The sequence below is a fragment of the Chiloscyllium plagiosum genome, unplaced genomic scaffold (assembly GCF_037043375.1).
Source record: "Chiloscyllium plagiosum isolate Xiang-an unplaced genomic scaffold, Cpla_swu_hap1 HiC_scaffold_4, whole genome shotgun sequence".
Classification (NCBI taxonomy): domain Eukaryota; kingdom Metazoa; phylum Chordata; class Chondrichthyes; order Orectolobiformes; family Hemiscylliidae; genus Chiloscyllium; species Chiloscyllium plagiosum.
In genome coordinates, this window is record NW_028270142.1 from 149,297,147 (window position 1) to 149,322,567 (window position 25,421).

Here is a 25,421-nt window from a genome sequence, read left to right on the forward strand (position 1 = left end):
CCACGGTGCAGGAGAGACCGAGGCCCCACGGTGCAGGAGAGACCGAGGCCCCACGGTGCAGGAGAGACCGAGGCCCCACGGTGCAGGAGAGACCGAGGCCCCACGGTGCAGGAGAGACCGAGGCCCCACGGTGCAGGAGAGACCGAGGCCCCACGGTGCAGCAGAACATGGCTTAGATGAGGAGAATGTGTGAGCTGTCCAGATTTGAGAACAGTGAGGAGGTAGTTGGTTTAGGATGGGTCTATATAAAACCGGATGAAGAAGCGAGAAGCCTTGAGAGTAATTGAGGAAGAGGAGTGAGCGAGATGTCTATCAGCTTTGCTAAGATCCTGTCCGGAATCAGTGATACAGGTGAGTAGATCCCATTCTGATTAATCCTGATGTTGGACAATGAGACAGCTACCCCCCCAGAGCCTCTCGATACTGCTTATTAACACCAGGGTTATGCAGTCAGGTTAAATGACAAGCTGAAAGCTGGATTGACAGAAAGATTCTTGTCAATATTGGGGTGCACCTTGTCTGAGTCAGTTCCCAGCTGACCCTCCAGCAATGAGTCAGCTATTCTTCTCTGAACGCTGACAGATCCATTTCCCTAATTTCACCTTTTTTCTGATTATAGACAATTGATGTTTGGTTAACTTTCAGCTGACTGTTTTCCCAACCTTCGCGTGCTGACCCTACTTTAATTAGACTATTTCCTTCTCACAGGCAGATTTCTTCTGCAATCTGCCTTTTTCATTTTGTTTCTTTGCATCTCACCTTGTTAATTTAATTACTCAGCCCTTTGCCTGATCTCCTTGCATAACTAATGACTTTGCTGTCTCTTATACATTCAGAAACTTGTTATTCCTCTGGAGTCCTGGTGAATAGATCTGGATTTAAATTTTTATCATTCTTTTCTATATTTTCCAGTTTTATTACCTGAAGAACTTTCGCCATCTCTGCTGAAGGCATCAATGTTCACTGGGTGCTGCACTGGGCTCTCTCACCGGGGTACAGTCCCACAGAACTGCCCTTCACTTGTGCACGGATGGTATCGAGATTCTCGAGGGTTGTTAAGGGTGCTTTCATACAGGCAGCTGGAAAGTATTCCATCACATTTTCTGACTGTGCATATTAGATGGGTTTTGAGCAGTTAGAGAGTGAATTACTTGCCACTAAACATCCAGCTTCTGACCTGCTCTGTTAAACACTGTATTTATAAAGCACATCTAGTTCACTTTCTAGTCAATGGTCATCTCTGAGATGTACATAGTAGAGAATTCAATAGATGATGATGAGAATCTTGCTGGACATGATCAACAGGTATACCTAAAAAATGAGATGTGAATCTAATCAAGTTACCAAACAGGATTGCTTACGTTCCAAGCAGCATAAGGAGCAAGTGATTGACAGAGCTCAGCGATCCCACAGTAAATGGATCAGATCTAGATTCTGCCACATCCAATTGTAAATGGTGGTGAACAAGTAAAGCAGGAGATTCCACAATATTCCCACCCTCAGTGATGGAGGAGAATAATGCCTCAGTGTAAAGGTTACAGCTGAAGCATTCACAGCAATCTTCAGCCAGGAGTGCCATGTGGATGATGCATCTTGACCTCCAAACTTCCCCAGCATTACAGATACCAGTCTTCAACAAATTTGGTTCCCTTCATGTGCTATTAAAAAATACAGTTTGATGTACTGGATATTGCAAAAGCTATTGACCCTGACAATATTCCAACAATAGTACTGAACACCTGTGCTCCAGAATCCGCTGTTGCCCTAGCCAGGCTGTTCCAGTACAGCTAGGAGAAAGTGAGGACTGCAGATGCTGGAGACCAGAGTTGAAAAATGTGGTGCTGGGAAAACACAGCAGGCCAGGCAGCATCCGAGGAGCAGGAAAATCGACGATTCGGACATAAGCCCTTCTTCAGGAAGGCTGTTTCAGTACAGCTACAATTCTGACATCTACCCAACAATATGGAAAATTGTCCTGCCCACTGAGGGAAATTAGTTACTTTTCACATGCTCTTTCCCACCTCCCTTCCCCACAGTATCCCTGAACTCATACCCAAGTGAGAGTCAGGACCTCAGGGTAGTGGCCTGGGACAGTCATCTTCAGCTGCCTCATAAATGACCTTCCCTCCATTATAAGATCAGAAATGGGGATATTCATCGACGCTCGTACAACATTCAGCACCATTCGCAACTCCTTCAATACTGAAGAAGTAGGAATCTATATACAGCCTGGACACTATCCAATTTGGGCTCATGAATGGATAGTAGCATTCACGCCACACAAGTGCCAAGCAATGACCATCTCCAATAAGAGTGGATATACCGTCATAACTTGATGTTCAATGGCATCACCATCAGTGAATCACCCACTGTCAACATCCTGGGAGATACCATTGACCAGAAATTGAATTGGACCAGGCTTATAAACACAGTGGCTGCAAGAGCAGTTCAAAGGCTAGGAATACTGCAGCGAGTAACTCACATCATGACTCCCCAAAGCCTGTCCATCATCTACAAGGCAGGAGTGTGATGGAATACTCCCCATTTGCCTGGATGGGTGCAGCTCCAACTACACTCAAAAAACTTGACTCCATCCATGCCGATGCACCTTGAAAGTATTGAGTCCAACCCCTTCGCTGAGAATCAAGAATGCTTTGCTAGGGCAGTATTTGGCTGGATTGCATTCATCCTGCATCTTGTGGACAGGACAGAGCTGGGCAATCTTTCTGGAGTTGGAGCTCCTGGAAATGCTTCACGTGAGAATTGGAAGGGTCTGTGATTGTGTGCCTTTGATTCTATTTGTGTCTGAATATATCACATCGAATCCAACTGCAGGCTCGCACACATAATGCACACTTGCACACACCCATCCACACTCACACCCACCACAGTCACGCATTTATCCACTGCACGCCCAAATACACAGAACTGCCAGCGTACAAATTCAAGCACATGTGCACTGAACAAGATCCTCCCATTGATTCACACAGACCCATACCACTGTTGGCAGGTAAGATACTGTACAGAGAGAGAAACTGAAAATATAATGGCACAACTTTTCAGCAATCAGGAAGGAGAATATTTGGAAAGTGGTCATTCCAGCCACTTAGCAACCTTTGAAGGCTGTGGCCTCTTGCTCTGCAAGTTTATAGTATGCTGTGCATTTCCCTATATTCTGGGAAGGATGACCCCCTGCCAAGGAGGAGAGCTTTTGTTTGGGTTCTTTACTCTGTTAAGGGTCTGCTAACGTGTCCGCTGGGGTTGTAAAGTTGTAAGACAGAACTCGGATTTAGCCGTGACTGTGCAAAGTCCCTTTTGTTGTTAACGAGACGAGGCAGTTTGCCCCTCGCTGTGACCATTCAGCTCAGAGCACTCTGGGGGAGGAAGCTGCTCATTTCAGGCCCTATTGTATTGATCATTTCCACCACTTCCTTTTGCTCTTCGGTAATTAGTCGCTGGTCAGTTCTTGGTTTTCAGGTGATTGAAATGTAGAGATGGTGTCAGGCTTCAATCTTGGGGAAGGAGACCACTGTGTGGTGGGCGGGGTTTGCTGTGAATGTGAGGAGCTGGGAGTAGGGTCTGTCAGCATGAATGGAAACCTTTCCCATTCTGAATTAACCCTTTGATCAGAGGACAGGACAGAAATTTGTGGAATTGGGTTTGTATAATTTTGTTATAAATAATTTGGAAGCTATTGGATATCAACGGCACAGATGTTTGTTTGGAGATGTATTTTATGACAGAGAGTCAGTACTTGGGGTGTTAAGGCTGGAAATTCTCTCAACCCCTCCATTGACTCTAATTTGCAACACACTTTATCCAACAGAAATCCTATTCCTGAGACACTGATTCCATTCCTCTCTCTGACCATGTCTGTTTCTGGACAAGATTATTTGTAACTTCAGCTTCCAGTTTACCATAAGCTAGGCTTCCAAGTCTAGGTCATGTCTCTCACTGGGAGATTGCCTTTTTCCACCCCAGTAACATCACATCCTCAGCTCATCTGCTGCTGAAGCCCTCACTCACACCTTTCCCACATTCCATTCATCTAAAAGTCTGTTGTCAATATTCTATACAGTGATGGAGAGAGTGAAATATGTGTTTTTTTAGTGTCTATTTGTAAAGTGTGTGTGTGTTTTACTAGGTGTCGACTAGTCTGTGTGTGTAACTGAGTGTGTATTTGGGTGAGTGTAACTGAGTGCCTACTTGTGTGTGTGTCCTTCTGAGTGTGTATTTGGGTGTTTTGGTGTTTATAAGTGTGTGTTTGTGTGATAATGAATGTGAAGTTTTGTATGTATTTGTGAGTTTCTGTGAGAATGAGTGTAGTTGTGTGTATGTTTGTGAGTGTGTGTGCAGTAGTGGTTTGTTTATAACCATAGATGCATATTTGGACTCCTTTTACTTGGGAATCCTTACAGTTTCACAGGCATGTGCTATCCCATCCATCAGACCTGATAAATTGATAGTCTAATTAAGTGCAAACTTTACTCAAACTGAGAGGAATCTTCTGTTATTGTTCAGTCCGCTTAGCAACGGTGAGTTGCTGACTCTCTCATCACTGAATGTAAGGGTCTTACTCAGTGTTGGCAGTTGGCCAGCCTTTGGGCTGTAAGCAGTGAGTCCCTGCTGGCTTCTGGTAATGTACACTCACACAGTCTCATTCCAATTCTATTCACATTAAAAGGCTCACAGCAAAGAGGGCGACAGAGGTAAGTGATTTGTGTTTCCCTATTAAAATGTGTTAGGAACTAATTAATCAGTAGTTACGGCACTTCCCAAATCCCAGCCTTTGGAATGTCTCCAGTCGGCTAACTGAAGCTTGATATTAATTCTAATTATAGGGTCCCTATTACTGAGGGTTGCTCAGTCCATACAGACTGAACACTTAAAGGAACAGGATTCATATTACTGCATATACAGATTGAACACTTGAATAGGAAAGATTCCCATCACTAAGTGAGGGCACAGGCTGAACATTTAAAGGGACAGGGAACCTAATACTGAGTGAGTGTGCGGCCTGAACACTTAAAGGGACAGTTACAGAATGATAGGACACTGGGAAACTGAGAGGAACAGAGCGATCCTCTGCATCTTTAAAAGCACGTAATGGTTTAAGAATTAGGAACAGGCATAAGCTGATCAGTTCCTTGAGCTTGCTCCACCATCCAACATCTGACTGATTACATTATGGTCTTTCCTCCACTTTTCTGTCTGTCTCCAGAATCCTTGACTCCCTCATTATTCACATATCTCTCTAACTCAGCCTTGAATATACTTCGTGGCTCAGCCAGAAGAAATTCTTCCTCATCTCATTGCAAATGGGAGACTCTTACTCTGCGACCATATCCCTTCATTTAGGATTCCCCATGAAAGAAATATTACTGAGCGAGTGTACAGGCTGCCTTGTCAAAGGTGCAAGGTTCCTGACACAGATAGTACAGAGGGACTCACATGATGGATGAAGAAGGTAGGTTGCTACCAACCTTTGGAACACCTTGAGATGGGCAATAAACACTGAGCTGACCAGCACCACCACATTGCCCACAACAGATAATATAAACCTCACAACCCGCTTTCTCATTTAGGCATACAACTTATTTTTTACCTGTGTCCAGAATGCAAATATCTAAAAGTATTGCTGGAAGGCACAGATTTAAAGTAATCAGTACAAGAAGCAAATGTGACAGGGGAAATAACGTTTCCATGCAGTGAGGTGGTCACGGTCTGGAATTCTGTGCCTGAGAGTGTGGTGGAAGCAGTTTCAACTGAAGCTTTTGAAAGAGAATTAACCAATTATTTGAAAAGGTGGAAAGTATAATGTTAGGGGGAGAAGGCTCTGAGTGAATTGCTCGTTTTAAGAGCTGAATGAACGCTTTCTACACTTCTGTGATCCTCTGTGATTGTGTGAAGCTGCAGTTTAAAAATGGCATCAGAGGTATGGAAGCTGAAAAGCCTCAGCAGTGGTGAGCAGGCCCCCTCACGCACCACGACACTCCGGTGCGTGAGAAACAACGGCTTTCCCGGATAGTTAACACCTAGCAAAGTGCAAGATCACATACCGACATTTGCCACTGGCCATGGCAGAGTGAGGCGTCAGGAGTCTCACTCAACACCACATTTAAACTGCAAATTCAACCCAACAGAGTGGGAGGAAGAGGCTTGAGATCCCTCAGTTTCAGGAACTCGGAAAAAGGTTAGAAAAACAGGCATCAAAGACAGTAATCTCTGGATGACTCCCAGTGCTGCTTGTTTGGTGAGTACAGAAACAGGAGGGTACTGTTGATTAAGGGAGGTCTGGTGCAGGAAGGACAGCTTCATATTCCCAAGACATTAGGACCAGTTTCAGGACAGAAGGCTTGAGCCTGAGCAGCACTGGGTGTAATGCCTTCGCAGGGAGTGCTGTTGGGCCACAGAAGGTTAGTCAAGGTACAGCCAAGGGAAGAGAGATGAGGTGCATTGAAAACCAGGCAAGATAATCAGAAACCGAGTAAAGATCAGGATTTCAATGGGAGAAAAAGTGAAGAAGCCTAACTCGGTCAGGGAATTTCTGTATCAACATGACAGATGTTGCAAAAAATGAGGATAGCCAGCTGTAGGCATCAATTTGCAGGTGGGATTCTGTTATAATGGCTTTAACAGAGACATGGTTAAAAAATGGGCAGGAATAGGAGTGAAAGATTCTTCACTGCCTTGTGTTCAGGAGCACAGCAAAGGATTAAAATGAAAGGTGGAAAGAGTGACGATGTTTTACAGAGGACAGTTCTGAAGGGCTCAGTGAGTGAATCTGTTGGCTGAATTTGAACAGGAAAGGAGTTGTCACATTGCTGGTGTTTACTGTAGACCTCCTCGTTAGTGAGAATGGGATTGAGGAACAATTCTACAGGCAAATTATGGAAAATTGTGAAACAAAGGAAAAGTAATGGTCGGAAACCTCAATCACATTCATCTGATTTTATTCCTTCAGGGTGTCACTGGCTGTGCTAGCATTTATTCCCCAACCCAAACTGCCCTTGAACTCAGTGACCCACTTAGCTATTTCAGGGGACAGCTGAGAGTCACTTGAGTCACATGTTGGCCAAAACAGGTAAAGATTGCTCTAAAGGCCATTGATGAACCAGGTGGGTTTTTAAGAACAATCGATGAAAATTTCATGGCCATCATCTAGATGAGCTTTCAGTTCCAAATTTATTTTTTGAATTGAAATTCCATCAGCTGCTGTGATGAGATTTGAATCCATGTCTCCAGAGCACTAACCTGAGCTGCTTGGTTTCTAGTTCAGTGACATCACCAACACACTACAGTCTCTCCAAAAGAGACAGGGAGAAAACTCTATTCAAGAAAGCAGACAAAGAAGTAAGGAAGGCGAAGAACTTTTAAAAATTCATTTATGGGATGTAGGCATCACTGGCTGAGCCTCCCTATTTGCTGCCCTCTTGAACTGCTGCAGTCTCCCTGCTGTAGGGGTTGACCACAATGTCTTTAGGGAGGGAATTCCAGGACTTTGTCCCAGAAATGATGGCATATTTCCAAATGAGGATGGTGACTGGCTTGGACGGGAACCTTGGTGGTGGTGTTCCCATGTATCTACTGCTTGTCATTCTAGTTGGAAGTGATTGTGGGCTTGGAAGGTGCTGTCTGGGGATCTTTGGTGAAGTTTGGCAGTGAATTTTGTACGCACTGCTACTGAGCATCGGTGTTGGAGGGAGTGGATGTTTGTGGATATGGTGCCAATCAAGTGTCCTGGATGGTATCAAGCTTCTTGAGTGTTGTTGGGGCTGCACCCATCCAGGCAAGTGGGGAGTATTCCATTATACTCCGGACTTGGGTCTTGTAGATGGTGGGTAGTCTTTGGGGAGTCAGGTGGTGGGTTACTCACCTCAGACCTGTTCTTGTAGCCGTTACGTTTATATGGTTAGTCCAGTTCAGTTTCTCGTCAATGGTATCCCCCAATGATGTTGATAGTGGGTGATTCAGTGATGGTAACATCATTGGATATCAAGACGCAGTGGTTAGATTGTCTCTTATTGGTGATGGTCATAGTCTGGCATTTGTGTGACTCGAATATTAATTACCACTTGTCAGCCTAAGTCTGGATATTGTCCAGATCTTGTTGCATTTGAACATTAGATTACTTACAGTGTGGAAACAGGCCCTTTGGCCCAACAAGTCCACACCGACCCACCGCAGCGCAACCCACCCAGACCCCCCTCCCCTACATTTACTACTTCACCTAACACTACGGGCAATTTAGCATGGCCAATTCACCTAACCTGCACACTTTTGGACTGTGGGAGGAAACCGGAGCACTCAGAGGAAACCCACGCAGACACGGGGACAATGTGCAAACTCCATACAGTCTGTCACCTGAGGTGGGAAACGAACTCGGATCTCTGGCGCTGTGAGGCAGCAGTGCTAACCACTGTACCACCGTGCCACCATGGACTGCTTCAGGATCTGAGGAGTTGTGATTGATAGTGAACATTGTGCAATCTTTGAACGTCCCCATTTCTGACCTTATGATGGAGGGAAGGTCATTGATGAAGCAGCTGAAGATGATTGGCCCGAGGACAACTGCTGCAGGAGCTCCTGCAGAGGTGTCCTAGAGCTGAGATGACCGACCTCCAACAGCCACAACCATCTTCCTATGTGCCAGGTATGACTCTGACCAGCGGAGAGTTTGCTCCCGATACCCATTGATTCCAGGAGCAAGTGAGGACTGCAGATGCCGGAGATCAGAGTTGAGAGTGTGGTGTTGGAAAAGCACAGCAGGTCAGGCAGCATCCGAGGAGCAGAAGAATCAACATTTTGGGTATAAGCCTTTCCTGATGAAGGGTTTATGCCCAAAACATCGATTCACCTGCTCCTCGGATGCTGCCTGACCTGTGCTTTTCCAGCACCACAGTCTTGACCCATTGATTCCCATTTTGCCAGGGCTCCTTGATGCCACACTCGGTCAAACGCAACCTTGATGTCAAGGGCTGTCACTCTCCCCTGCCCTCTGGAATCTTTTGTCCATGTTTGACCCAAGGCTGTAATGAGGTCAGGAGCTGGGTGTCACTGAGCAGGTTATTGCTGAGCAGGTGCTGCTTGATAGCACTGTTGATGATACCTTCCATCACTTTACTGACAATTGAGAGTAGACTGATGGGGACGATAATTGGCCCGGTTAGATTTGGCCTGCCCTTTGTGTACAGGCCATACCTGGGCAATTTTCCACATTGTTGGGTAGATGTCAGTGTTGTAATTGTAGTGGATCAGCTTGGCTAAGGAGGGGCACGTTCAGGAGCAGAAGTCTTGTTAGGGCCATGGCCCATATCTTGTGCCTCCAATTGTTTCTTGATACCATGTGGAGTGAATTGAATTGACTGAAAACTGGTATCTTTAATGCTAGGGTCCACTGCAGGAGGCTGAGATGGATCATCCACTTGACACTTCTGGCTGAAGATTGCTGCGAAAGATTCACCTTACCTTTTGCACTGATGTGCCGGGCTTCTCCATCATTAAGGAGGGGGGTATTTGTAGAGCCTCCTCCTCCAGAGAATTGTTTGATTGTCCACCAGCATTCATGACTGGGTTGTGGCAGGACTGTACGTTTAAATTTGATCTGTTGGTTGTGGGATCACTTAGCTCTTTCTTAAGCTTTAGGCATGCAAATAGTCCTGTTTGATAGCTTCACCAGGTTGACACCTCATTTTTAAAAGCTTTTTTTAGGTATACATCTAAAATATGTACAGAGGAACTTCCTGTATATTTGAGCATAAGAGAAATAGGAGCAGCATGAGACCATTCAGTGCATCAAGCCTATTCCACCAGCCAGTACAATCCTGGCTATAATACTTGGCATTAATCCCAAGACTGTTTAGACTGCTCCTGTGGCCTAGATTCCCCAGGCAGGGGAAGCAATCTCTGTCTCCCCTATCCAACTCAAAAGGACAGGGTGAATATAGCACACATCACTGGCTTGTATTCCTGTGTGAAATCTGTGACCACCTGGACCGAGGATAAAGATTTACTTAAATTCTATCTGTGGATGTGGAGTGCCTTGTACTGTTGCAGTCAGTGTTCAAATGATTTATCAAAAATCGTGTTACAGATAAACAACTAGTTTATTGTGTATAGACAGTTTGAAATTAATCCTGATCTGTGAAATGCTGTTGAAATGTATGCTTTGTTACCTCACTATCCTCATTTCACAGCCTTGATTCTCCCCCCCCCACCCCACCTATAAGCCAGACTATTATTTAAATGGAGAGTGAGACTACAAAAAAGTGTAGCACAGAAGAATCTGGGTGTTCATTGAGCAAATATGAAGGTGCAGCAAGTGAGTAAGAAGACAAGTGGAACTCATGGGGAAATCTCAAACTCGGGGACATAGTTATAGAATAAAGGGACATTGATTCCCGCCTCAGGCGACTCTCTGTGTGGAGTTTGCACGTTCTCCCTGTGTCTGCGTGGGTTTCCTCCGGGTGCTCCGGTTTCCTCCCACAATCCACAAATGTGCAGGTTAGGTGAATTGGCCATGCTAAATTGCCCGTAGTGTTAGGTGAAGGGGTAAATGTAGGAGAATGGGTCTGGGTGGGTTACGCTTCGGCGGGTAGGTGTGGACTTGTTCGGCCGAAGGGCCTGATTCCACACTGTAAGTACTCTAATCTAATCTAATCTGATTTAAAATTGAAATGTGAAGGAATTTCTTCTCCCAGAAAAGAGTGGAAGTCTAGAATTCTCCAGCCAGAGAGTTGTGAAGGTTAGGCTGAGAATATTTAAAGAGGATGTTGCTTGCTGTTTGCCAACTATGATGAGCTGGCATGGAAGAAGAAGCAAAGCTATTGAGGATGGATCAGTTATGATTCTATTAAATGGCAAGGCAGGCTTGAGAGACTGAATAGTCTACTCTTGCTCTTGCTTCGTATGTTCCTGCATTCTTATAACCTCCAAAGATAATAAAGAAATAAAAACAGAAATTGCTGGAAAAGCTCAGCAAATCTGGCAGTGAAATCAGAGTTAATGTTTTGGGTTCAGTGATCCATCCTCAGAACAGAATTAATAAAGAAATGATGTACATAACGAAGAACTACTGTGGAGGATACTGAAACATCCCAGTAATAGCTGTAAATCAGGAGGTGAAAGGAAAAGAGCAATCAGACACAGAGAATGCTAGAGAAATTCAGCAGGTCTTGTGGAGAGAGACACAGTAAACATTTCAAGTCCAATATAAGACTGATTGGACTCAAGACTTTGATTCTGCTTCTGTCTCCACTGATATTGTCAGATCTGTTGGGTTTGTCCAGTACTTTCTATGTTTATTTCAGATTTCCATCAGTTGCAGCGTTTTTGCATTTATTTGAAGGACGACAGAAACGTGGTGAAATTATAATCACCAGGGAAGCAATACTGAGCAAACTGATGGAGCTGCAGGTTGGTAAGTTTCCAAGTCCCAGTGGATTTCATCCTAATGTCTCAAAAGAGGTGACTCATGAGATAATAGATGCACTAGTGTTAATTTCCCAAAATGTGTTAAATTCTGGAAAAGAATTCTTTCAAGAAAGATGAGAGGTAGAAAATCAGGAACTGTGGCCCATTTGCCTTGGGAACAACACAGGCTAATCAGGAAAGTCAGTACCATTTGGTGAACGGGAAATATAGATTCACCAGTTTATTGGAATTGTTTAAAGGAGTAACATTTGCAGGTGTCGTGGCGAGCCCATAGATGGATTTCAAGAAGTGAAATTTGACAAGGAGCCACAGAAAAGATTATTGTGCAAAAGAGGAGCTGATGTATTGGGGGTAACTTAAGAACGCAGGTGGAAGATTATCTGGCTGGCAGGAAAACTGAGTTTGCATAAATGGGTCTTTTTCTGATTGGCAGCAGATGACAAGTGGACTCCTTGATCAATATGATTCTCCCACTTCTGCTTCTGTGATCTTTCCACTCTCTGTGCTCCTTTAAACTTCGCTGATCCTCTCCTCCCGAGTCACACAGAGCTCTGCCCCTGATCTGGCTGTTTTTGTTTCAGCTCCCCTATTCCTCAAGTACGTGATTCACAAGACGTAAGTATGCAAGTACAGCAAGGTAGTCAGAAGGCTAATGGAATGTCATCCTTTATTCCAAGAGGAACTGAACATAAAAGTAAGGATGTTATACTTCAGTTATACAGGGAATCAGTGAGACCACATTTCAAATACTGTTGTGTGTTCAAAGTCTGTGAGAAGATTTGTAGCTCGGGTGCTCGTTGTTGTGGTTCTGTTTGCCGAGCTGGGAATTTGTGTTGCAGACGTTTCGTCCCCTGTCTAGGTAACATCCTCAGTGCTTGGGAGCCTCCTGTGAAGCGTTTCTGTGATCTTTCCTCCGGCATTTATAGTGGTTTGTCTCTGCCGCTTCCGGTTGTGTGTATTTTTAGTCTCGTTTTAAGAAGGATATAAATGTGGTTCAGGAGAGGTTTTTTGATTGATACCTGCAAAAAGGTTTGGTGAGCTCAGTTGGCTGCATAGCTGGTTTGTGATGCAGAGTGACAACAATAGTGAGTGTGCAATTAAGGTCCCACATTCTCAACCTCCCCCCTCACCTGAGGCATAGTGACCCTCAGGTTAAACCACCACACTCATCTGTCTTTAACGAGAGAGCAACCCTTTGGTCTCCTGGGACTATGGCAACTTCCCCTTTTACCAGGAATTGTGGGTTGTCTCATGAGGAAAAGTTGGATAACTGGGCTTGTTTCCACTGGCGTTTAGAAAAATGAGGGGTGACTTGATTGAAATGTACGTGATCCTGAATGGTCCTGTCAAGCTGAACTTTATCTTGTCCATCAGGAAACTCTGGTGGGTCAGTCTTAAACTCGAGGGCACTGGTAAAATTTGGAAGCAGCCTCTTATGACAAAGATGAGGAGAGAGTTTTTCCTCTGAGGGTTGTGCAACTTTGGATCTCTCTGCTGTAGAAGGTGAAGGAGGTGTTTTTGAGGTAGATGTAGATTGGGTCCTGTTACGCAGGTGAATTAAATGCTGTCAGAGGTAGGTAGGAATGTAAATTTTGGAACACAACAGATCACCATGATCTTATTGAATGGCAGAGCAAGCTTGAGGGACTGAATCCCTGTGCTCCTAATTCTTTGCATGTTTGTACGTCCATAAACTACACAATTCCACGTGTCTCTTCCCCTTTTACAGAAACACAGTGCCTTGCTTTCTGTACACACATGGCTTGTGGACGAGAGAGGCAGGACAAGATTTATTCTCATCCAAGATTACCATGAGGACATGAAGAGTCAGTGAAAAGGGTGGGCCTGGAGGTCTGTGGCTCAGTCTGAGTCAGACAACAAGGTCCCCTTCTCTGAATGGCACCAGTGACCCCCCACCCTGGGTTGGTTTTTATGACAAATACAGCATCTTTTACGGTGACTTTTCCTTGGGCCAGGCCCTAAATGACCCAAATGATTCAATTCCAGATCCGAATGCCTGGTCAGTTTCAAACCCAAGATCTCTGGGTTTCTAGCCCAGGACCAGCACCAGCACCATGCTATATTCTGCCTCAGTGGGGGAGTCCTTCATCAGGAATTTATGGTGGATATCACAAATCTATCATTGTGTCCTGAAGGGGTTAATTATATAATGACGTTGATAAGCAGAAAGGTGGTCTCAGAGGGGCTGGCACTTGAAAGCTGTGCGTTGTTAGTCTGTATCAGACTGAGGGTGCTGTCAGTCACTCATTCAGACAACAGTACAACAGCCTGGCGTCTGTAAGCCCTTATCAGTTCATGCAGACAGTTCAGAGGTCAGCTGTGCTCTGAGCATGCTTCAAGAAGCTGGTTCTACCTTGGTATTGATTCCATGTGTTATCCAGATACCGATGATAACAGTGAGGAAGCGAGAGGCATTTCTCTTCTGTGAAAAGTGACTTGGACAGTGCAACTGCATTATTCAGACCAATCGATTCCACGCTCCCTCGGGCGGTTTAAATCGTGGCTGAACAGCGGGAGCTATTGTTAACGGTACTTCAAACACAGAATTGGAAGCTGCTGATAAAATGTACTCATCGTTGTTTTGTTAACGTGATTGCTCAGATCACAGAGCTCTACTCAGTTCATATCACTGACCTTTACAAACTGCCTGAAGATTAACTCTTCGCTCCTTTACACTCTCTCACTCCCAAACACTGAGACCAAAGAGGAGACCAGTCATGCATTTAAAGTCACAAAACTCAGGTAAAGGACCAAGTGGAGGATGCAGAAATAGTACCTTGCAGAGCCGAGGGTACCCAAAGACATTATCAAAAACTAAAACTCCCAGGACACGGACAGCATGAGGTTAGATACAGAACAAGGGAAGGTATGGTGGCACATTGATTAGCACTGCTTCCTCGCAGCACCAGGGACCCGGATTCAATTTCAGTCCTGGTTAATTGTCTGTGCGGAGTTTGCACATTCTCCCCATGTCTGTGTGAGTTTCTACCCACAATCTGAAAGTATGCAGGTTAGGTGGATTTGCCATGGTAAATTGCCCATAGTGTGCAGGGATATTTAGGTAGATTAGTCATAGGAAATGTAGGGTTACAGGGATAGAGTGGGCTGGATGGGATGCTGTTTGGAGAGTTGGAGTGGACTCAATGGACCGAATGGCCTGCTCCCACACGGGGGATTCTATGCTTCTAATAAAGTTCCTTCAGCTTTGCTGTGGAAGAGGATATGGAAGATATAAAAAGTAGCGAAATGGATGGTGACATCTTGCAAAATATCCATATTACAGAGAAGGAAATGCTGGATGCCTTGAAACGCATAAAGGTGAATAAATCCCCAGGACCTGATCAGGTGTACCCTAGAACTCTGTGGGAAGCTAGAGAAGTGATTACTAGGTCTCTTGCTGAGATATTTATATCATGGATAGTCACAGGTGAGGTGCCAGAAGACTGGAGGTTCGCTATTGTGGTGCCACTGTTTAAGAAGGGTAGTAAGGACAAGCCAGGGAACTATAGATCAGTGAGCCTGATGTTGGTGGTGGGCAAGTTGTTGGAGGGAATCCTGAGGGACAGGATGTACATGTATTTGGAAAGGCAAGGACTGATTAGGGATAGTCAACGTGGCTTTGTGCGTGGGAAATCATGTCTCACAAACTTGTTTGAGTTTTTTGAGGAAGTAACAAAGAGGATTGATGAGGGCAGAGAGGTAGATGTGATCTGTATGGACTTCAGTAAGGCGTTCGACAAGGTTCCCCATGGGAGACTGGTTAGCAAGGTTAGATCTCTCAGAATACAGGGCAAACTAGCCATTTGGATACAGAATTGGCTCAAAGGTAGAAGACAGAGGGTGGTGGTGGAGGGTTCTTTTTCAGACTGGAGGCCTGTGACCAGTGGAGTGCCACAAGGATCGGTGCTGGGTCCTCTACATTTTGTCATTTACATAAATGATTTGGATGTGGGCATAAGAGGTACAGGTAGTAAGTTTGCAGATGACACCAAAATTGGAGGTGTCATGGACAGCGAAGAGGGTTACCTCAGATTACAACAGGATGTTGATCAGATGGGGCAATGGGCCGAGAAGTGGCAGATGGAGTTTAATTCAGATAAATGTGAGGTGCTGCATTTTGGGAAAGCAAATCTTAGCAGGACTTATACACTTAATGGTAAGGTCCTAGAGAGTGTTGTTGAACAAAGAGACCTTGGAGTACAGGTTCATAGCTCCTTGAAAGTGGAGTCACAGGTAGATAGGATAGTGAAGAAGGTGTTTGGTATGCTTTCCTTTATTGGTCAGAGTATTGAGTACAGGAGTTGGGAGGTCATGTACAGGACATTGGTTATTGCGTGCAATTCTGATCTTCCTATCGGAAAGATGTTGTGAAACTTGAAAGGGTTCAGAAAAGATTTACAAGGATGTTGCCAGGGTTGGAGGATTTGAGCTATAGGGAGAGGCTTGAACAGCCTGGGGCTGTTTTCCCTGGACTGTTGTCTGAGGGGTGACCTTATAGAGGTTTGCAAAATTATGAGGGATATGGATAGGATAAATAGGCAAAGTCTTTTCCCTGGGGTGGGGGAGTCCAGAACTAGAGGGCACAGGTTTAGGGTGAGAGGGGAAAGATATAAAAGAGAGCTAAAGGGCAACTTTTTCACGCAGAGGGTGGTACATGTATGGAATGTGCTGCCAGAGAAAGTGGTGGAGGCTGGTACAATTTGACATTTAAAAGGCATTTGGATGGGTATATGAATAGGAAGGGTTTGGAGGGATATGGTCCGGGTGCTGGCAGGTGGGACTAGATTGGGTTGGGATATCTGGTCGGCATGAGCGGGTTGGACCGAAGGGTCTGTATCCATGCTGTACACCTCTATGACTCTAATACCACCAGATTTGTTTTACACAGATTAATTAATTGTTCTGGGATGTCTTAGGTTAATTGAAGTTGTTTTAACTTATGCCGTTGAAGATTTTATTTTCATGGATTTATTTTACATTTCTTCACCTACATCTAAATATTTGTATATTCTTGTAGTTTCCCATCACCAATATTATCTTTGTGAATCTGCTGTGTATAGAGCTTTGATATTTCTTCTGTGGCCTAACTGCAATCTGTGGTTGTGTTTCTTAAGTGAGAAACACCAATTTCATAGAACCACAGAATCCCTACAGTGCATAAAAAAAGCCATTCAGCCCATTAAGTCTGCACCAACCCTCCAGAGAGCATCCTACCCTGACCCAGCCCCCAACCTTATTCCCGTAACCCCAGATTTCCCATGGCCACTCCGCCTAGCCTGCACATCCTGGGACACTATGGGCAATTTAGCATGGCCAATCCACCTAACCTGCACATCTTTGGATTGTGGGAGGAAACCGGAGCACCCGGTGGAAACCCACACAAACACGATGAGAATGTGTACACAGACAGATGCCCAAGGCTGAAATCGAACCCTGGTCCCTGACGCTGTGAGGCAGCAGTGCATATTTGTGTTGAGAGGGGGTTAGCCTAGGAGCATGGAGTGATGTCTTGTGTCTAACTCATTGGTCCTTCTTGCAGGGAGGAGAAGGAACACTGGATCAGAGCGAAGTATGAACAGAAACTACTCCTGGCAGCCCTGCCACAATCGGACATCCCCCTGGGACAGCAGCTGCTCCGAGCTGTGGTGGAGGATGATCTCCGGCTGGTCGTCCTGCTCCTTGCTCACGGAACCAAGGAAGAAGTGAATGAGACCTATGGAGATGGAGATGGCCGGACCGCATTGCATCTGTCCTGTGCCATGGCCAATGTTGTTATAACTCAGCTTCTTATATGGGTAAGAATCACATCAGTGAATGTACAAGTGTAGTGTTATACCCAGACTGCAGCTACAGTCTCTAACAGTCTCATGTCATCACCCACACAGGCAGCTCCTCCAGAGGGAGGTGGTAACTTGGTGAAATGTCACTGGACTAGGAACCCAGTACCTCAGGCTAATATTCTAGAGTCATGGGTTTGAATCTAATTGTGACTTTAAATCCAAATTTAAATTCAGTAAAAATCTGGAATGAAAAGCTGTTCTAATCGTTACTGTGTAACCACTGGCAATTCTTGTAAAAACCTATTGGTTCACTAATGGCTTTGAGGGAAGGAATCTCATCCTCACGCAGTCTGGCCGAGATGTGACTCTGCCCTCTGAAATGGCTGAGTAAGCCACTCAATTGTTTAAGAGAAACAGAGGGAAAGGTACTGTGAGTGTCCCTACCAAAGTACACCACAAGGATTGCAGTGATTCAAGAAGGCAGTTCGCCACTTTCTCCAGGACAATGAGGCAATAGCAGTGAATGCTGGCCGGGGCAATGACACCCAGATCCCAAGAACACATTCAAAAGGAAACAATAAAAGTGTGGGTTTTTTTATTGGAATGAAGTATAAATGCTCTTTCCTTGTAGCCCTTGCATTTATAAAACAGAAAACTCCCCCACAACCTTCTGCTTTGAATCATTTTTCCTTACCCCCCTCTTCATATCGATATTTCACAGTCCCTCCCAGTCTCTCTCCCCTCACCGTTCTCCTCCTCTCTCCCTATACCTCCATTGCTGTCTCATTCTTTCTCTAATTCCAACTATGTCTTATCTTCTCTCTCTCTCCTTCTCATTCCATTTGTCTTCCTCCTCTGCGATGTCACTGGCTCCCTGTCCTGATTCATGCTGCTTCTCCCTGATGCTTGGTCTGATAGTTGACCCTCTCAGAGGCTGATTTCACTAAGCGATGCTGTTTGCTGGTGTTGTTACAGTACGGAGTCGATGTGAAGAGTCGGGATGCTCGTGGACTGACACCAATGGCATACGCTCGGCGAGCAGGAAGTCAGGAGTGTATCGAGATTCTGACACAGTATGGCTGTCCCAGTGACAACTTCATTCCCATCCCAACCCCAAACCTATCACGCAGGAACACCAACGTTAATAACAACTCGCAGTCAGAGCTGAATCGAAGTGCCAGCATCATCTAATCTCCCGACATTCAGAGGACACAGCTCCCAGCCATTCTTGTTTATGTGTTCTCTCTCCCCCGGCACCCTCCCTGTCTCAAACAGCAGACTGACAGACCTTCTCCTCACTGACCATTGCTGCTCCATGAATGACCCAGTGTTGCAGAGTGTTTCTTTCTTAATTATGATGTGGCCTGGTGCACAACTCTCAAACCTGCAATCCTGACACTCAAGTCTAGGTGACTAGGGTGAAAGAGACACTGAGCCTGATCCTGGATGGACACAGACTACAGGGCAGGACACAGCACCCAGCAATGTCAAAGGCAAAATCATGTTATTACTGCAAAAACAAATACCCCAAGGAGCATCATTCAGTTTACTCAAACCAAGCACACCACACTGAGTGGTGCAAGCATCCTAGAGGGCAGAGCAAAGTGTATGAAAGTGTGTGTTACACACTGCAGGCAGTCCCTGGGTTGTGAATGGGTTCTGTTCTCAAGTCTGTTCATGAGTCGATTCGCACCAAAGTCAGAACACAATACAATTCAATATAAGGATCTTTAAAATTAATATCAATACATCCCTGTGTGGGATCGCATCTTTAAGTACAAGTGCTCGTAAGTCAGACATTGGTAAATTGGAGACAACCTGTGGTGCGTGCATGTGTGTGTGTGTGAGAACACTAATCATGAATGTCCTTTTATACACTAATGATGAATGTCCAAGGTATTTGTACAATGATTGTGAGAGATTGTGTCATACACTAATCATGAATGTCCTATGTATTTGTTACACAGAGTGTGGGAGTGTGTTATACGCTCATGGTGAATGTCCTATGTATAATAGTGGTGTGAAATATGTTTGCTTGTTTGATTTTGCCAGTTCCCCGTGTCCCATGCATTCCACTTGTCTTTCACTGTATTTTCTCTCCAGTACAGGTCTGTGCTGGGCTGCAATCCTTATGTTGTTGATTGTCACTGACAATGGGAACTCTGCTCTCCTTGTTCCTACTTGCTTTTGAATCCAGAATGACAAGGTTATGGTGAATGGAGCAACTTCAGTTCCCTCTGGAGAGTGGGTGAACAATACATGGAGTCTCTTCTTCACTGGAGGAAAGTTTGGAATCAAGCTGCCCTGAAATCATCAGGATTTTAATTAACAGAACAGGAACTGGATACTGTTTGAAATGGGATACCATAGACAGGCATCATGTCTTACAGGGTCTGGGGTGTGTCCTGGAGAAGCGGACAGAGCCTGAATTGTGTCCTGGAGGAATGGTCAGTGTGGCCAGAGCCTGGAGTGTGTCCTGGAAGAGTGGTCAGTGTGGCCAGAGCCTGAATTGTGTCCTGGAGGAATGGTCAATGTGGCCAGAGCCTGAATTATGTCCTGGAAGAGTGGTCAGTGTGGCCAGAACCTGAATTATGTCCTGGAGGAATGGTCAGTGTGGCCAGAGCCTGAATTGTGTCCTGGAGGAATGGTCAATGTGGCCAGAACCTGAATTATGTCCTGGAGAAATGGTCAGTGTGGCCAGAGCCTGAATTGTGTCCTGGAGGAATGGTCAGTGTGGCCAGAGCCTGAATTATGTCCTGGAGGAATGGTCAGTGTGGCCAGAGCCTGAATTGTGTCCTGGAGGAATGGTCAGTGTGGCCAGACCCTGAATTATGTCCTGGAGGAATGGTCAGTGTGGCCAGAGCCTGAATTGTGTCCTGGAGGAATGGTCAGTGTGGCCAGAGCCTGAATTGTGTCCTGGAGGAATGGTCAGTGTGGCCAGAGCCTGAATTATGTCCTGGAGGAATGGTCAGTGTGGCCAGACCCTGAAGTATGTCCTGGAGAAATGGTCAGTGTGGCCAGAACCTGAATTATGTCCTGGAGGAATGGTCAGTGTGGCCAGAACCTGAATTATGTCCTGGAGAAATGGTCAGTGTGGCCAGAGCCTGAATTGTGTCCTGGAGGAATGGTCAATGTGGCCAGAGCCTGAATTATGTCCTGGAAGAGTGGTCAGTGTGGCCAGAACCTGAATTATGTCCTGGAGGAATGGTCAGTGTGGCCAGAGCCTGAATTGTGTCCTGGAGGAATGGTCAATGTGGCCAGAACCTGAATTATGTCCTGGAGAAATGGTCAGTGTGGCCAGAGCCTGAATTGTGTCCTGGAGGAATGGTCAGTGTGGCCAGAGCCTGAATTATGTCCTGGAGGAATGGTCAGTGTGGCCAGAGCCTGAATTGTGTCCTGGAGGAATGGTCAGTGTGGCCAGACCCTGAATTATGTCCTGGAGGAATGGTCAGTGTGGCCAGAGCCTGAATTGTGTCCTGGAGGAATGGTCAGTGTGGCCAGAGCCTGAATTGTGTCCTGGAGGAATGGTCAGTGTGGCCAGAGCCTGAATTATGTCCTGGAGGAATGGTCAGTGTGGCCAGACCCTGAAGTATGTCCTGGAGAAATGGTCAGTGTGGCCAGAACCTGAATTATGTCCTGGAGGAATGGTCAGTGTGGCCAGAACCTGAATTATGTCCTGGAGGAATGGTCAGTGTGGCCAGAGCCTGAATTGTGTCCTGGAGGAATGGTCAGTGTGGCCAGAGCCTGAATTGTGTCCTGGAGGAATGGTCAGTGTGGTCTGAGTCTGAGGCCTGTTCTGGAGGAGCAGTCAGTGTAATACAGTTATTCACTCTGTCCAATAGTGTACACTGTGGAATGATGATGAGAGCTCATGATGGAGTTCCAAATTTGGAACCACCTGCCCTCCCTCCTTCTCCCATTGGTGAATCTTCAATCTCTGGGTCAGAAGGGATCTGTGAGGTGTCATAACCTCTGACATGAGAAGAGTCTCAGTCAGTACACTTGGGTGAACCGCACTCTACACTGACAGTTTCATTCATCCTGGAGTCACTGCTGATCTGGAACACACACAATCCACATGCGGTGTGTACACTGTGTACATGTCTGGACATGGATTCTGTACTTGAGACTCTGTGTCTTTGAAGATCAGTAGGCTGCTATGCTACCAGAAGGATGAGGAGACATAGGAGAGGGCACAGAACAGGTTTACCACATTGTTGCCTGGTTTGGAGAGTATTAACTGTGAAGAGAGATTGGACAAACTTGGTTTGTTTTCACTTGAATGTCGAAGGATGAGGGGCAACATGATAGAAGTTTACAAAATGATGAGAGGTGTGGATAAAATGGACAGTCGGAGTCTTTTTCCCAGGGTAGAAATGTCAACTACTGGGGGACATAGGTTTAAGATAAGAGGAGGAAAGTTTAAAAGAGGCATGAGAGGCAAGTATTTTACATTGAGGGCTGTTAGTGCCTGGACATAGTTGCCAGCGGAGGTGCTGGAGTCTGGGACACTAACCGTGTTTAAGAGGCATCTTGATGGATACATGAATAGGCAGGAAACAGAGGGCTACAGACCACATAGATACAAAAGGCTTTTAGTTTAGAAAGTCACCATGTGTTGGCACGGTCTTGATGGGCCAAAGGGCCTATCCCTGTGCTATACTGTTCTTTGACAGTGTAAGTGTGTGAGTGGCACTGTGAGTGTGACTACGTGTCTGTCTGTCTGTCAGTCTGTGTCGGTGTTTTCATGAATGAACGATGAAGTGTTAGAATGAGATTCATTGAGGAGTTATGTGAATGACTCAATAATTTAAATCAGGATAGTACACTCAAGCTTTCCCTCACTCACTCGGTTTCCTCTTCGGAATGACATGTCCCTCAGTGGGGTCTGGTCAGCAGCGTCACTGCTGTTAACAGCCACTGACACCAAACTGGGGCAGATTGTAAGTAACAAATTGACTTCAATGTTGCACTCGGATTAAACATCCAAACAGCTGGGTGGATGTGCTGGCCATGGCAGTGGGGTTTATTTGAGTCCAGCTAATACCTATCACTGTTTCTTGCTAAATCAAAGCTGCTCTTTTATTCACTGCAACATGAACAGATTTCCCAGGAGTGTTAGCACTCTCTGGGTATGTGTACAGACAATGGTATCTGTGTACATACAGGCATATACAGGCAAGTACAGCATACTATATGATACCATTGTGTGACTGATATTATTGTAGTAGATATGGGCACTTTATTATCAGTGCGGACAACATACAGCATATGAGTATGTGCATCAAGAGGGCTGGTATTGTAGGTATGGGCAGCCTATGGGCAATGTTATTGTTACAGGTGTGGGAACAGTATGGGCAGTGTTATTGGTGCAGGGCTGAGCAGCCCTGAATCTGTCTGGAAAAATGATTCTAGCTGAAGCTGTCTGAAAATGTTTCCTGTCCAATTACTAGTCCAGTGCTGTGGTGGAACTGTGCACAAAACAGGTCCCAGCTTATCCCACATCATCCTCTCTCCCACCTACACGAACATATTGTATTCATTTGCAAAGAATCATTTTCATCAATTGAAATGTTTCTTTATCATGTCATGTTGGGGCTGGTTTCCCTCCCTAAACCTTCCAGGTGAGATCCTCAGTCATTACAGCATAGAATTTCCATCTGTCCTGCCGATTCTATCCTGGGGAAAAGACTCAGCCGGTGGACTTTGGATGGGAAAAGTGTCTGACGTTTGCAGCAAAGAAAGAGCTTCTGAGCTGAACCGACAGTTTCCCATGTGGTCTGCGCCTTCTCCATCACAAACCCAACTACACTTCCCCTTCCATAGGGGAAATCCTGGGCGTTTCACTCCAAGTCAATGATCGGGAATCGTGCTTTAATTTCCTTCTGTCTGAAACATTTGCTGTTAACAATCGTGGAAATGAAATTGTTCCTAAATGGTGTCCATGGATTTTTATTAACCCTTTCATCATTTTATTTCAAACCAGCATAATCTACTGCAGTCATTAGGTACAGTGAAACACTAAAACCACTTACAATTTAGAAGTTAGGTCCGTATTACCATGTTTATACACCCTTCGCCATAAAGGTATTTGTGTATAATATGTATATTCTAAATATTTATATTGCTGGCTGTAAATATTATTTGGATGTTACTCTGTGTTCAGTTTTTCTCTGTGTGCTTGGACAGTGTTGACAGATCCATACCCAGCTTAATAAAAAACAGCAGCTGTGTTCAGTTCCTGGGGAGAACCCACTGTTTCAGTCTCTGGCTCTCATTTTCTCACTCTCTGTCACACACAGTTTCTCAAGCTCGCCAATCTCTCTGCATATGTCACAATTTGTCTCTATCACTTACTTCTCTATCTGTTGTTATCATTGTCTGTGTCATACACTCTGTCCTCCCATCTCTTACTGTCTAATTTTCTTTGTCTCTATCTTATTATCTGTTTTGATCTCTCTATCTCAATCTCTTACTTTCTGTTCATATCTTTTACTGTGTTTCTTTCTATCTCTCACTCCTTCTCTCTATCTCTTACAAGGAAAATGATGACCTAGTGATATTATTGCTGGACCGTTAATCCAGAAACCCTGTAATATTTAGGGATCTGAGTTCAAATCTCATCTGAGTTCAAATTTCTGGAATTTGAATTCAAGAAAAGTCGAATGATCATCCTGAAGCCAGTGTTCACTGAGAAGGTAATTGCTATCCCTACCTGGTCTGGCCTAGGCTACATTTGACTCTTCACTGCACTCTGAAATAGCCCAGCTCATTTATAAAAATTATTAGAAATTCTCAAAAAGAAAATGAAACTGGGCAGAGGCAATGGAAACAACAACAACAAAACCAGCCCTGTCAACACTGTAAAGTCCTTATGAACATGAGGGGGTAAATGTACCCAGAGCTATCTCATAGACTAGTCAAGCAACAGCCTGACATAGACACAGAACAGATCCTGCAGAGGTAGCAGAACAATGGTATTCAGTCGGGAGGGAGTTGCCCTGGGAGTCCTCAACGTTGACTCCGGACCCCATGAAATCTCATGGCTTCAGGTTAAACATGGGCAAGGAAACCTCCTGCTGATTACCATGTACCATCCTCCCTCAGCTGATGAATCGGTTCTCCTCCGTGTTGACCAACACTCGGAGGAAGCACTAAAGGTGCAAAGGGCACAAATTGTCCGCTGGGTGGAGATTTCACTGTCCATCACCAAGAGTGGCTCGGCAGCAGTACTACTGATCGAGCTGGTCAGGTCCTAAAGGACATAGCTGCTAGACTGGGTCTGCGGCAGGTAGTGAGGGAACCAACAAGAGGGAAACACTTCATCCTTACCAATCTGCCAGCTGAAGGTGGAATTGTTCACGACAGTATCGGTCAGAGTGACCACCGCATAGTCCTTGTGGAGACAAAGTCCCGCTTTCACATTCAGAATACCCTCCATTGTGTTATATGGCACTATCACCGTGCTAAATGGGATATCCCTCTCCCTTTCCATCTTGCCAATCACACAATGTATCTCCCTCACTCCACATCTCCCATTGTCTGTCACTTTTTCTCACGCTTTGTCTCTATTTTTCGTACTCCTCTTCATATGATTCTATCTGTCTCTCAACACGTCTTACTGCCTCCTCGGACTCTTTTTCTCATCTCACATTCTCTGTCTCCCTCGTTGTTATTCTGTCTGTCTATCTCTCTGTTTCCAGTTCTTACACTCCCCTCTTTGTTGCTAGACAGAGGTTTCCCATCTTGGTGTGGGCAGGAGAGTGCAATCATAGTGGGGGGCTGGGTCAGGACATGTTCTGAAGGTACATATTGAATTAGGATATTTAAAGCTCCAATTAGGGGTAATTTAGCAAGACCACCAGCAGAGAGACTGCTGTGTGGTAAAGCTACCAGAACCATCAGTCAGTCACTCTGTGCCAGTTTGGAGGTGAGATTATCAGAGCTAGCAACCCTGTGTCGACTTCTTATTTTTTATAAATTAATTCTAATTGGTTTAGCATTGTGCTTCAGTATATCAGGAGTGTGATGGAGCATTCCCACTTTCCTGGATGTGTGCCTCTTAAGGAGCTCTGCACAATCGAGGATAGAACAGCCCACTTGATTGGTACCCATCCACCATCTTCAACATTAATCTTTCTACCACTGACACTCAATAGCAGCAGTGTGTACCATCTACAAGATGCA

General features: G+C 45.2%; 1 protein-coding gene across 1 annotated transcript in view; it reads left to right on the forward strand.

Moving 5' to 3' along the window:
• Window positions 1-23,489, forward strand: part of agap3 (ArfGAP with GTPase domain, ankyrin repeat and PH domain 3) — a 375,300-nt gene extending 351,811 nt beyond the window's left edge. Inside the window, exons 15-16 of the mRNA XM_043687548.2 lie at window positions 16,994-17,249; window positions 18,210-23,489. Of these exons, the coding sequence (XP_043543483.2) occupies window positions 16,994-17,249; window positions 18,210-18,425 (472 nt within the window). The 3' untranslated portion in view covers window positions 18,426-23,489. The remainder of the gene's footprint in view (window positions 1-16,993; window positions 17,250-18,209) is intronic.
• The last annotated feature ends 1,932 nt before the right edge of the window (window positions 23,490-25,421 follow it).